Genomic DNA, 12,072 nt, shown 5'->3' on the forward strand with positions numbered 1-12,072 from the left:
CCTGCAGCTTACCTTGATTCATTGATCTGACATTCCAGGTTCCTAAACAATATTGTTCTTTACAGCATTGGATTTTCTTTTCACCACCAGACACATCCACAGCTGAGTGTCCTTTTGGCTTTGGCCCAGCCGCTTCACTCTTTCTGGCGCTACTTGGAAATTCCCTCTGCTCTTCCCCAGTAGCATATTGGACACCTTCCGACCTGAGGGGCTCATCTTCCAGCGTCATCTCTTTTAGCCTTGTGATACGTTCCATGGGGTTTTCTTGGCAGGAATACTGGAGTGGGTTGCCATTTCCTTCTCCAGTGGACCACATTTTGTCAGAACTCTCCGCCATGACCTGTTTGTCTTGGGTGGCCCTGCATGGCATAGCTTATGGCTTCACTGAGTTACGCAAGCCCCTTTACCACAACAAGGGAGTGATGCATGAAGGAGTACTTTCTGCTATCTGGTAGCAGAAGTGTAACATGTTGTCGGAAAAGAGGCTGCACCACTGTATTCTCCACCATCTGCAGCTTCCAAACCAGGCCCAAGAATAGCCCCACATATGCCACATTACAATAATCCAATCTTGAGGTTACTTTGCTTCAAATATGACTAAAGTAATCCATGTAGTTCCACCCTAGGTGTGTTTGCTGGGGAGTTAAGGCCCACTTGCTCCCAAGTAAGTGTGCAAAGGACTGAAGTCCTGAATCAGGAGGTCTGACTTTGAGGGCTGTCTCACGCTTAACATAAACTTGATTAATTGAGTTTTAATCAATTAACTGTATTTCCATATTTTTACATATGTCTAAATCATAGTTTTGAAGGGGAAAAGCATATTTTCCTTTTGTTGTTGTTGTTGTTCAGTCGTACAGTCATGTTCGACTCTTCGTGACCCCATGGACCATAGCACACCAGGCCTTCTTGTCCTGCGCTCTCTCCCGGAGCGTGCTCAAGTCCATATTCATTGCATCAGTGATGCTATCTAGCCGTCTCATCCTCTGCCGTCCCCTTCTCCTTTTGCCTTTAGTCTTTCCAGCATCAGGGTCTTTTTCAGAGAGTTTTCTCTTCACATTAGGTGGCCAGAATATTTGAGCTTCAGCTTCAGTATCTGTCCTTCCAAGGAGCACTCAGAGTTGATTTCCTTTAGGATTGATTTGGCCTCCTTGCAGTCCTTTACAAAATGTGAATATATGTTGCAGCAGGCACATGACTTAATAAGTGCCTTGAACCATTTAAAGGTTACAACCCAACTTCTGAGTAAACATGCTTAGGATCAGGCTGTAAGAATGTTTTCAAAAGTGACACTAAAAACACCATTTGGGCTGCAATCCTATACCCACTTACCTGGGAGTAAGCCCCATAAAACTCAATGGGATTCACTTCTGAGAAGACACACATAAGGATTGTGCTGCTAGCCCTTGATACATCAATTGTGAACACTACAACTGAAAGCGGAACAGAACTAGTTTTAGATCGGCTGCATGTTCTAGACCAGATGTTTCCAACATGGTGCCCTTGGGGGATGCTGGGAGTTGTAGTCCAACACATCTGGAGGGCACCAAGTCGAGGAAGGCTAAGCTGGACTATGTAGGTGCATCTCCAAATTTCAGACGAAAGAAATGCACACATAAAACCCCACACATAAAACATGTTTTGCAAAAGAAAACGCACCGTTCGTGAAGGCAGCGCTTGCCACCTAATAATGAATGGAGGTTACAGATAACCCGGAACATACTCCGGATCGCGAAGCGTCCACTTTCAGCCTCGCCGCGCAAATGCTCACGTGCGACCTCGCGCACCTTCCCCACCAAGGGCACCTTGGCACGTCTCCGTGTGTGGAGGTCAAACGCCATCCCCGCTCGTCCCGAGGCGGACTTCGAAAAAGCCACCTTGCCGGAACCGCCGGAGGTCACGCTCGTGCCTCGAGAACCTTCTGTATTGATCCTTGCAAGCGGACCCTGTCGGCTGCTCCCGCCCCCCAAGAGGCGCAAGGGAGCTCCAGAGAGAAAAAGGAAGGAACGCGTGCTTGGGGAGAGGGGGCAGATGCAGCGCCCCGTCCCGGACGCGGCCGGACTGGCCGATGCCCTGAAGGGAGCCAGCTTCACACTCGCCCTTTCCTCCTCCTCCCCGCCGCACTTTTTTTCTCCGCCTCTACAGAGGCCCGCGCCGCGCCGCGCCCCCCAGCCAAGCGGCCCAGGCAAGTTTCTTGGAAGTTCGCCTCGCGCTGACGCAAACAATAGCGCGCAAGGCCCCGTCCTGTGGGTGCAGCCAATGGGAACCCGGGGGCGCCTGACAGGGCCCAATCAGGACGCGCTGGACAGCTCCCCGGTCCTGAGCGACCTTCGCCCGGCGGAGCGGGGAGGGGGATAAAAGCGCCTGGAGGAGGCCGGCGAGGTTTGGCTGCCGCTGGTCCTCGCGCAGGGGGAGGAGAGCGCAGGCGGCGGAGGAGCGCACGGGAGCGGGGGGCCGCCGCCGCCGCTGCCGCTGGGCTCGCTCTGGCGCGCGTGTGGCGGCGGGGGCGGAGAGGGGCAGCGGCGAGACGGCAGCGGCTCATTCATTGCAGCGGCGGCGGCGAGGCGCCGGGAGGAAGAGGAGGAGGGGCCCCGCCAGGCGGCGGCGGCTTGCAGCGCGGAGAGGTGAGCGGCTCCTCGCCGACGCCTCCTTCCCCCCGCGTTGTTCTTTTCCTGCTCGGCTTGGCGCCGGGTCTCCAGATGCCGCCATCGTCCGTCCCCCCGCTCCCACAGCCCCCGGACGGGCCGCTCCGTTCTTTTGAAAAGGCAGCAGGCGGGCGGGGGGCTTGGGGTGGAGACATGTGAGGTAAGAGATCTGGGGCGTGTGACGAAAAGAGAAGAAGATGGAGAGCCGGGGAAGGAGAAGGAAGAGGCGGCGGCGAGAGAGGAGGGGTCGTGGAAGGAGCCTGTCAGATCAAGACTGGATTTATATTTAAAAGGGGGGGGGGATTGAGGAAGAAAGGATGAACTGCTGTCCTCAGGGCGAAGCTGCAGAGCCGGGTGTTCTGAGCTAAGTGCCCCGCATTCTGTTCTCAAGCCTTGGAATAAGGATCAAGGGTTGGACTCGACGGTCTTATAGGCCCCTTCCAACCCTACTATTCTATGATCATTCCTATAAAAAACACACGCACAAAACTGAAGGTCTTGCTTAGAATAAAGAGTGGTGTGTCTGTCTGTATACTGCTTGTAATGGGACAGGAAAGCCTTTTCCAACCATGAGATTATTGTTCTCCCCATCAATGAGTTGGAGGTGAGGAGGTTTAGAAATGTGCGTGGCTTGGAGAGAAGAGGTGTGTATATGGGGGGCGGGATGTTGCCTGAAAGATCAAGCTAGCCATCCAGAAGACCCAGGAGGCAAGGTGAGGAGATGGCCTGGGAGAGGTTAGAAGAGATTAGATTTCCAGGGGAGGGAGGGACTGCAAAAGGGACCGGGGGTCTGGAAAGGGTTTGTGGGGTCATGCACTGGCCTGAAATATTGCAAAGTACTGAAAACGCTTTGGGGCACAAACTGGCATATGGGGAGTAGAGACTGAATGAATCCCTGCAGAGGTCAGTTATGGTGAATCAGGCCATGTTGCAATTACCATCAGGGATCTAGCTCACAATTCGGAACACCTCTACCATAACACCAGAACGCAACCAAATGGGGGTTGACCTGTGGTGGCTGAGAAAACATAGTTTACAGTGTGAGCCAGATGCATAAGAAGGGTCAGCCCCACAGCCTCGCTGCATGCTGCGTTTTTGCATGGATCCGCTCAACTGGTGTTCCCCATAGGCCAACTTGATCACGTGAGCTCACACCCTGTTCACAGACAGATCTGTCCACTGATTCACTGTGACGGCTCTTTACAGCCCTTGGCCTAGCTTGGAGGAAACAAAGCGAGTTTGTTCCAACTGAGGTGAGGAGTTCTCTCATGTTTCATAATGAGCCTCCCTGAGCCAAGACATTAGCATCTTGTAACTCTTCTGCTTGTGTAAATAAGACAAAACAAAGATGAGTTGCTTAGCAGATTCCAGAAGGTAGCTAGCTGTGTTACGTCTGCTGTACCAGAAACAACTAAGAGTCTTGTTAGCACTTACCTCAGAGATATCAGTTGGAAAGAGAAGGGGCAAAGATAAAACACGTGCTCTAATATTCTCCTGAGATGAGCTCAATGGATATGGGAATGGGAACACCATTCCAAAGCTATGGCATCACTCAAGTAGTTGCCTGGTAAATCCATCAACCCAAAAGGCTGTAGAGGGGGCTCAGTGAGGAAGTCACACTGCTGCATGTGGCTGGGGAGAAGACAGATTTATACTTTGCTGAATTTAAAACCAACCCAAAATCCAGGGCACGTAATCATTCTGTTAAAATAGCCCTAATTACAGTTAATTAAAAAAAAAAAAAAACAAAGTTAGTCATGCTGGTCCACGAGGAAAAAATCCAAAATCCACAGTTGGACAATACTATTACTAGGACCACCCAAGAACTCTTCATCAGGTTAGCTGGTACACAAAGCAGGGCCCGGGGGAGAAGTGGAGAAGTCCAAATAATTGGTCTTTAAACATTTGGCATTAAACGAGAACTCATTATAGTTCTTGTTTAGTGTTTGATCTGTTGCTTGTGCCTCAAAGTGTGACTTTCCTAACCTGCCTTTGCCTTGGTTAGGCCAAAGCAGAGGAGTGTAATAAGCTGCCTCTTTTGTATAGAGTTCAGTGCCATCTAAGGTGTGCGTCCTTCATTCCAACCCCCAGCAATCTTTAGTCAAGAAGACACAGGCAGCCTTGTTAATAAAATTCCCCCAAAATGTCATGTGGCATAAAAAATGTATTGGGCATATCCCTTCTCATACCCAAGGAGACGCCAAGGTCAGTTAGTGGCCTTGAAGAGACCACCACAGAGAGGTCATCAGACCCCAGGTGTCTGGTAAACAGCTGGCTCCGCAGTTCTCAGTTTCACCTGCCTTGGGAGGAAGATGGTTTCTGCCTGGACCAGATTTAAGTTGCTTGGTTTGTTCAACCAACTCTTGCCTCCCTGACTTTTTTTTAAAGGGACAGACCCCCAAAAGTTAATTGCTAACCGTTGTGCTGCAATTCAGGACTGGAGATAAAAAGGGTGAAAGGATCAGGGAGAAATGTCGGTACTTCATACAGACTTCATTGGAGGCATAGACAATTATTATCTAGCTGAGCTGTGCTAGGCTTTGCTGCTGAAGGAGAATAGTACTGACACTGGTTAAGCTGAGCAAAGGGATGGTGGGGCGAGTCCATTTTTTTGCTATGGGCGGTGGGAGATGGGGCAGCAGAAGACATTTTTGGGAGGGGAAGGGAGCTGACTGACTAATCCCCACTGAGCTGTAAAATGTTCTGCAGAAAACTGAGGGATTAGTGGAAGGGAAGGGACAGCTGATTGGACTACCACTCATATTTTTTGCTGAAAAGAGGAAAACAACTGGCTGCGATGAGATAGGAATATAGGAACACAGCAAGCTGTCACATACCAAATAAGGTTAGTTGTCCATCCAACCTAACCTTCTCAAATCTGGCACCTTCCAGATATTCTGGACTACAACTACCATTGTCCCTGACCACTGGCCATGCTGGCTAGGGATGGTGGGAGTTGTAATCTAATACATGTGACTGACAGGGTTTTTTCCCATTACATGCTACTTGAGACCCAAGAAGCCAGGGATGGAACCTGGGAGGATAACTAACCTTCTGAAGATAGCCAGCCCTTGTCAAAGGACACACAGGTACTCTTGGCAGGGGGAACCCCTTTCCTCTCCCCAAATCTTCCTACACTGGGTGAAAATACTGCTGATGAAGTCAGTGGTGAGGCAGATTTTGTTCTCACAAAGACCTCTTCTGAAGCCGACACGTCCTTTGGCATTGCCAAGCTGTATGAACGCTATACAGTTATTTTGAGAATGCTTCTTTCTGAACTACACAGAGAGCTGCTTGGTGAAAGGATAGACTCGGGGCACAGTCCAGCAAACACATGACCAAGTCCCATTGAACTCAGTGGGGAGAGTTAGGTTAGTCATGACTTAGGGACAAACTGTATATGATATGGGGGTTCTGTGATTAGATCTCCTGATATTTCTGCGTTGGCTGTAATACAGACCTAGGAGGGCTCTGACTGGAGCAATCACACCAGTGGATGGGTACCTGTAATCCTTTCTCACCATGTTGTTTTCCTGATCTAAATTCCTCCAATCCCAAAGATGCTGTTAGCTCTGCAAGGGGGGAAAATACCAATTAAACGCTCACATTCTGTTGCTTTCAGTGCAACTGGCTGCAACTAACTCTCTTGGGTTGTGTGTCTGGCATTCTGTATGTGTTTGTACTGACTTATGACAGCCTGTTATTTAAGGTACAATGATGTCCACCAACTTGGATGGATTTAAAAGGTGATTAGACACATTCATGGAGGACACAGCTATCAATGACTACTAGTCACGATGGCTATACATTGCCTCCAGTATTGCAGGCAGTATGCCTATGTACATAAGTTGTTGGGGAACATTATTATCCCCCATTTTGCAGATGGGGCAACTGAGGGCCAAGAGGAAGAATGGTTTGCCCAAAGCTACCTAGTGAGTTCATGACAGAGGCAAGATTAAAACTGGGGACTTGCTTCGTAGCTGTAATCACTTAGCCACTAGGCTTCACCAGCTCTATGGAACTTCAGTGGGGAGTAGGAAGGTGAATGCTAGCAAAGTGATGTATTTGTACAAGACTTTGATGAGAATTGACTGATGGACAGAGCCACACAAGGTTTTGCTGAGGAGGAATGTCTGAGCGTGCGACCCATTAATTTGCTTTTGGGGCTCTTGTTGTTTACAGCAGTTGTTTTCCTTTTAAAGCTTTCCCATCACTCTTGGGCCTTCATGAGGAAGCAGTTCGGTGGCCAAGAGGGAAGAAGTCCTCCTTGAAACCCCAGGTCCAGCGATGCCCTGGAACGTCAAATGGCTGAGCAGCTACAGCAGCCACAGCTCCCAGTCCCAGAAGCAATGCAAGAAATCCTCCTTTGCCTTTTATCAAGCCGTGCGGGACCAGCTGCCCGTATGGCTCTTGGAGGACATGAGGCGCATGGAGGCCTTCCACTGGCAGGAAGGGGGCAAAGTCAGCACCTACTCCCCTTCCGAGGCCCTGCTCTACGCCCTGGTGCACAATCACCAGCCTTACACCCGTTACCTCCTGAGCAAATTCCCGCAGAGCGCCCTGGCAATACCCAGCCTGCACTTCAGCTGCTGCCATTCGTCAGCACCTCACTTGGCCATGGCCGTGCGGTACAACCGCATCCACATCCTTTTAGAGATCCTGAAGGCCATCCGAGACTTCCCGGTAAGTGATCGAGCCGCCTATTTGGACCGCAGAGGGTGCAGCCGGGTGGAAGGTGGCAAGACTGCTCTCCATGTGGCCTGTGAACTGGCAAGGCCCGAGTGCTTGCTTTTGTTGCTGGGCCACGGAGCTTCGCCTTGCCTTAGTGACTGTGCCGGAAACACCCCTTTGGACCTCCTGCTGCAGCAGATCTGGGAGAGCCCGGCATCAAATCTATGCACCAGGCTCCTCCTCCTGGACTCCCTCTTCCTCTTTATGCCTCCGGGCTTCCATTTCTCCTTGAAACAGCAGCTGCTGGATGACCGGCAGCAGTGGCAGGACCTTTTGGGTAAGAACAGGTTCCAGTGGCTGGCTGGCTTAGCCCCTTCCTCCCTCTTTGTCCAATCCACGCAAGTCTTAATTGGGACCATTGCACCAGATCAGTTCCCAGAGGCCCTGGATGATCTGCCATTGCCACACTTTCTGAAGCCTTTGGACCTGAAACTGAAGAGTTAAAAGAACGTACAGCACTAGAGACCTCTTACCCTCTCCCCACTCTGTGGTACCTGCTTGTGTGATGAAAACAGGTTTTGGCTGTTGTGCGGAGAACCCATGTGTTTAATACATAAAATCTGCGTGGGAGAGGAAAAGTGTTTGTTTTAATTAGAACCTGTTTACCAGAAGACCAACTGTGGCATTGTCTTTTATTTAAAAGTTGTTGGGCTAGGGTGGAATGCCTATAGTGCGTTTGGAAGAAAATGGTTTGTTTTATGGTAGGATGCATATCTTAAAGCTTAACTTGGGGGTGCAGAATTGTTATGCACAGATCCAGCTACACATGTATGCAGCTGCCAGGGCTGTCCATATGTAGTCTTGATTAGATCATCAACAATAGCAATAAATAGATGTCCAAATGGGTACTAAATATAGTGCCTTGCAGTCCTTCCCGAATGGCAGATTGCTGCTATCAGTGTTTTTCTGACCAAGGCTATGTGCGTTGTATCCAGTGTTAGTCTTAAGTCCCATTCATTTCAATGGATCTACTCTAAGTAGGATTGACGTTGGAAACAATCCTATATCTAGAACTCCAGCAATTGGATCAAGCCAGGAACTACATGTACAGTACCCATTTGTATGTGCGGCTCCTCATTTAGCGAGGGATAGGCACATTGAAAGCCACCAAAGAGGCTCACCAGTGGACGTTCGTGGGTGTCCATAATGCTCAAAGAGTGGCAAAATGGCTAATCTAACCAAGCTGGAATCTCTGTCACAAGACAGGCTGGAGGAAGAGTATCTCAGCGGTGTAATGTAACATGGCTTCCCACTCCTATGAAAGTCCAAGAGAGGCACCGAGGCAATCAAGGTGTGAAGATATGAGGCTTAAGGCTGCTTTCGGACAGAGGCCTCCTAGCATTACCAATCAGAAGGCAATGTGCATTAATTCCCTCTCTTTTTCCTTAACAAATTTTCTAAGTTTTTTTTTAAAGAAGGATGAAGCAGTGGGAAAATATGATGGCTATGAGTGGAAGACATCATTGTCCAGACCCTGCATAAAATTCTATGAATGAAGTGGGGTGCTGGTGTGACAAAAGCCTCATCTGGAAGCCTCCTAAAAGAGCCATGAACTCAAACGGCCTTGCCCTTTTTAAAAGCAAGATAAAAAGAGGAGGGGAGGCACGTATGTTGGCCAATATAAAAGAACTACAATAAACCTTTTTCTGTAGGCACCTGGGATTTCTCTATTTTCTTTTCCCCATTGTTTTTTCCTTTTTAAAAGCAGACTTTTCTAATTTGTTCCCTTTGACATTCAGTAGGAAAGAATATAGGAGCATAATATTAACCCTTTCAACACTGGCTATGTGCCATAGAAATGCTGATGAATTTTGTTGCTGTAAACAACAAGATTCCATACGAACACCTGGTTTTAGTTTAGAATAAGATGTGAGGGTAGAAGTACACTAATTATGGCCCATTGAGCCAAATGCACCCACCAGCTATATGGCAGCCCACTAAGACCTTCATAAATTTTCTGTTTTTTTCTTCCTGTCTATGCTGAAGGGCTATAAAACCCTTGGCAGGCTACAATAAATGCATGGTGGATTTGCAGTGTTTGACTTGGTGAGTCACAGGTTGAGTCAGCTTACTATAGGGAATGCCATTTTTCTAACATACAGAACCCACTAAACAGCCCTTGGGTGTTTGTGTCCCAGACTGTTAAAGGGAGGGGATGAACTGTCACAGAAGGAAGGAGATGAAGCTAGAACATGGCTGCTCTCATCCATCAGGCTCATAGAGTTTTCCTTTTCACAGTTGCCTGAGTCCTTACAGCAGGGTGGGAAACGTATTCCAGCAACATCTAGAGGGCTACAACATCAGAAAAGGGTAATGGGGCTGACAGCTCATCAGACAGTGATAATCAGAGTCCCAAGACATGGTCTGAAGGCACATGAGATAGTCACCTTGCTGCTAGGCAGGTCTGAGTGTGGTCAGTGCTTGGAGGGGAGACCACCCTGGGGTCCACTTGTAGCCACCTTGAGTTCCACAATGGAAGAAAGGTGGGATATAAATGTAATAAATAAATAATACATTTTTAAAAAATACTGCAGATATCCTGAAAGGGAAGGCACAGGAAGGGATCATGTGTGTGTAGTTTGTACTTTATAGGTCTCCCCTGCCAAGGCAGATCTTGAGACATTCAAGGTGAATGCTTTCCTAGCACCTAGGAATGTTTGAGTTTCATCTCTAAAATGAAGGACTTGCTCTTCAAAGTGAATTAAAATTGATCCCAGAGAACAATTTCTTGTAACCACTTCTGGAAAAAAACCTACTAGTTTGACCCGCACGTCATTTTCTTTTTAATTATCACCACAGTCCTGTGCATGTCTCCTCAGAAATAAGTCCCACTGAGTTCAGTGGTGCTTACTCCCAGGTAAGTAGGTATAGGATTGTAACATGTCAACTTCTTACCCTGCTCTTCAGCCATCACATTCTGAGACTGGCTTGTATCAGATAAAATCAGCAATAATAAAACAGGAGAGTAGATCTTTAAAAATTCCAGCATTAAAATTCAAAAATAGTAGATCTAGAAATCTTGGGTATTTTACAGAAGAGCCTGGCTGGGTCAGTCTGACAATCTGTTAAATTCAGCCTTCTTCCAGCTGGGGCCCTCCAGATGTGTTGGATTTCAACTCCCACAATCCCCAGAGCTGGTTGAGGGATTATGGGAGTTGTAGTCCCAACACATCTGGAGGGCATCAGGTCGGGGAAGCATGCATTAAAATCAGCATCCCGCTTCCAACTGTGGCCAGGAATCCATAAGCTGAAGGGCCTGATGGCAATACCGCCCCCCCCTTGCCCCCAGCAACTGGTATTCCGGAGATATACTGTCCCTGAACGAGGAGGTTCCATTTAGCTATCATGGTTTATGGCAGATGACTGACCAGTCACTCTAGAAGTTTGTCTAACCTCTCTTTAAAAAACATTAAGGACCTGGTCTACACATGCTGTAGAATGGACTGTACCACTTCAAGCTGCAGGTGGGGAATACAATGCCTACAGAATTTTTAAAAATTAAATTCTGCAAGTAAAAATCTTGCACACCAAGGAGAAATGCTCTAGCTAATTTTCGACTTGCAGGGTGGTTGTTGTTGTTATTTAAACAGGGACATTCACAAATTGTACCCCTACCTGCTGGCAGAATATTAGAGTCCATTCTGCTACTTCACAATGTTACCACTTCATTTCTGATGCATTTATAGATCAGCCCTAAGCTATCACCCCTCGCCAATTGTGGCAAGTCCATACATGAATTCTGTGTTATGCAGAGAAGCACTTTGTTTTGTCTTTCCTGAGCAAACAACTACTAGCCATCTCAAACGATCTGGATACAGCTGAAAACATTCACAGCCTTGGTTTATCTTGGGGTTATTATTTCTGCTAGTTCCCCCTGAAGCCAAAATTGTTGTTCTTGATCCCATGATATCTTTGGAACCTTCCTGGCTTTCAGACTACAAGATAGTTCTCCTAGGTTTGTCAACTGACTTTTAAAAATACCCTGGCCTGCTCCTGTGCCTTTCAGAGCATCTTGAGTTCGATAAGCAGCCCCACCTGCTTTTATCAGCCATCAAGCTGCTAGGAACATAAGAAGCTGCCTTGTAACAGTATACTGGTTTATCTAGTTCAATATTGTCTTTATGGACTGGCAGTGCCTCTCCAGGGTTTCTGGCATGGGCTTTTCCCAGCCCTGCCTGAAGATGTCAGGGACTGAACCTAGGACCTTCTATTATTTATTTTGTAGATTCATATCCCACTTTTTGACTGGAGGCTGCAAAGTGGCTTACAGTATTTATAAAATGTAACAGATAGCAGAGCTGCATGCTCAGAAAACAAAACTGAACATCGCAACCAGCTCCACTTCAATAGCAGCCAGCATCTGATGTTGCTTCTCACTGGGCAGTTGATGTCAGTGAGCCCTGGGAAGCAGGCAGTCCAACTGGAGCAGGCCCAGATGTTCCCTTTGCCTGCTCCTGTCTCCCTTGTGCCTTTGCACAGGGGAGCTGATGTCTGCATGCAGAGCAATGTGCTCTGCTACTGAACTGTCGCCCTTCACTAACATTCATGGCTGGCTGCAGAACGCTGGGAGCTGTAGGACTTTTTTTCTGTCTAAACATGCATAGGAGTGTGCCCTAAGCAATCCTAGTCTCTCCTGTGGTTCAGATTTGGGCAGCAGGCCATTGTTTCTGGCAGGAGACTATGAAGTTGGTCTGGTCTG

At 48.1% G+C, this 12,072-nt stretch overlaps 1 protein-coding gene across 2 annotated transcripts; it reads left to right on the plus strand.

The window, feature by feature from the left end:
• Positions 1–2,383: 2,383 nt before the first annotated feature.
• ANKRD9 (ankyrin repeat domain 9) lies at positions 2,384–9,394 on the plus strand. Of its 2 annotated transcripts, none has more exons than XM_084838364.1 (2): positions 2,384–2,802; positions 6,845–9,394. In XM_084838364.1, the coding sequence occupies exon 2, from the start codon at positions 6,930–6,932 to the stop codon at positions 7,815–7,817; it is 888 nt and encodes a 295-aa protein (XP_084694490.1). In that variant the 5' UTR covers positions 2,384–2,802; positions 6,845–6,929; the 3' UTR covers positions 7,818–9,394. The 2 variants fall into 2 exon arrangements, with proteins under 2 accessions (XP_084694490.1, XP_084694481.1); XM_084838355.1 differs by having other exon boundaries at positions 2,384–2,621.
• Positions 9,395–12,072: the final 2,678 nt, after the last annotated feature.

This window comes from Heloderma suspectum, chromosome 1 (assembly GCF_057233095.1).
Source record: "Heloderma suspectum isolate Gila_16-S chromosome 1, 16-S_ref, whole genome shotgun sequence".
In the NCBI taxonomy this organism is placed as follows: domain Eukaryota; kingdom Metazoa; phylum Chordata; class Lepidosauria; order Squamata; family Helodermatidae; genus Heloderma; species Heloderma suspectum.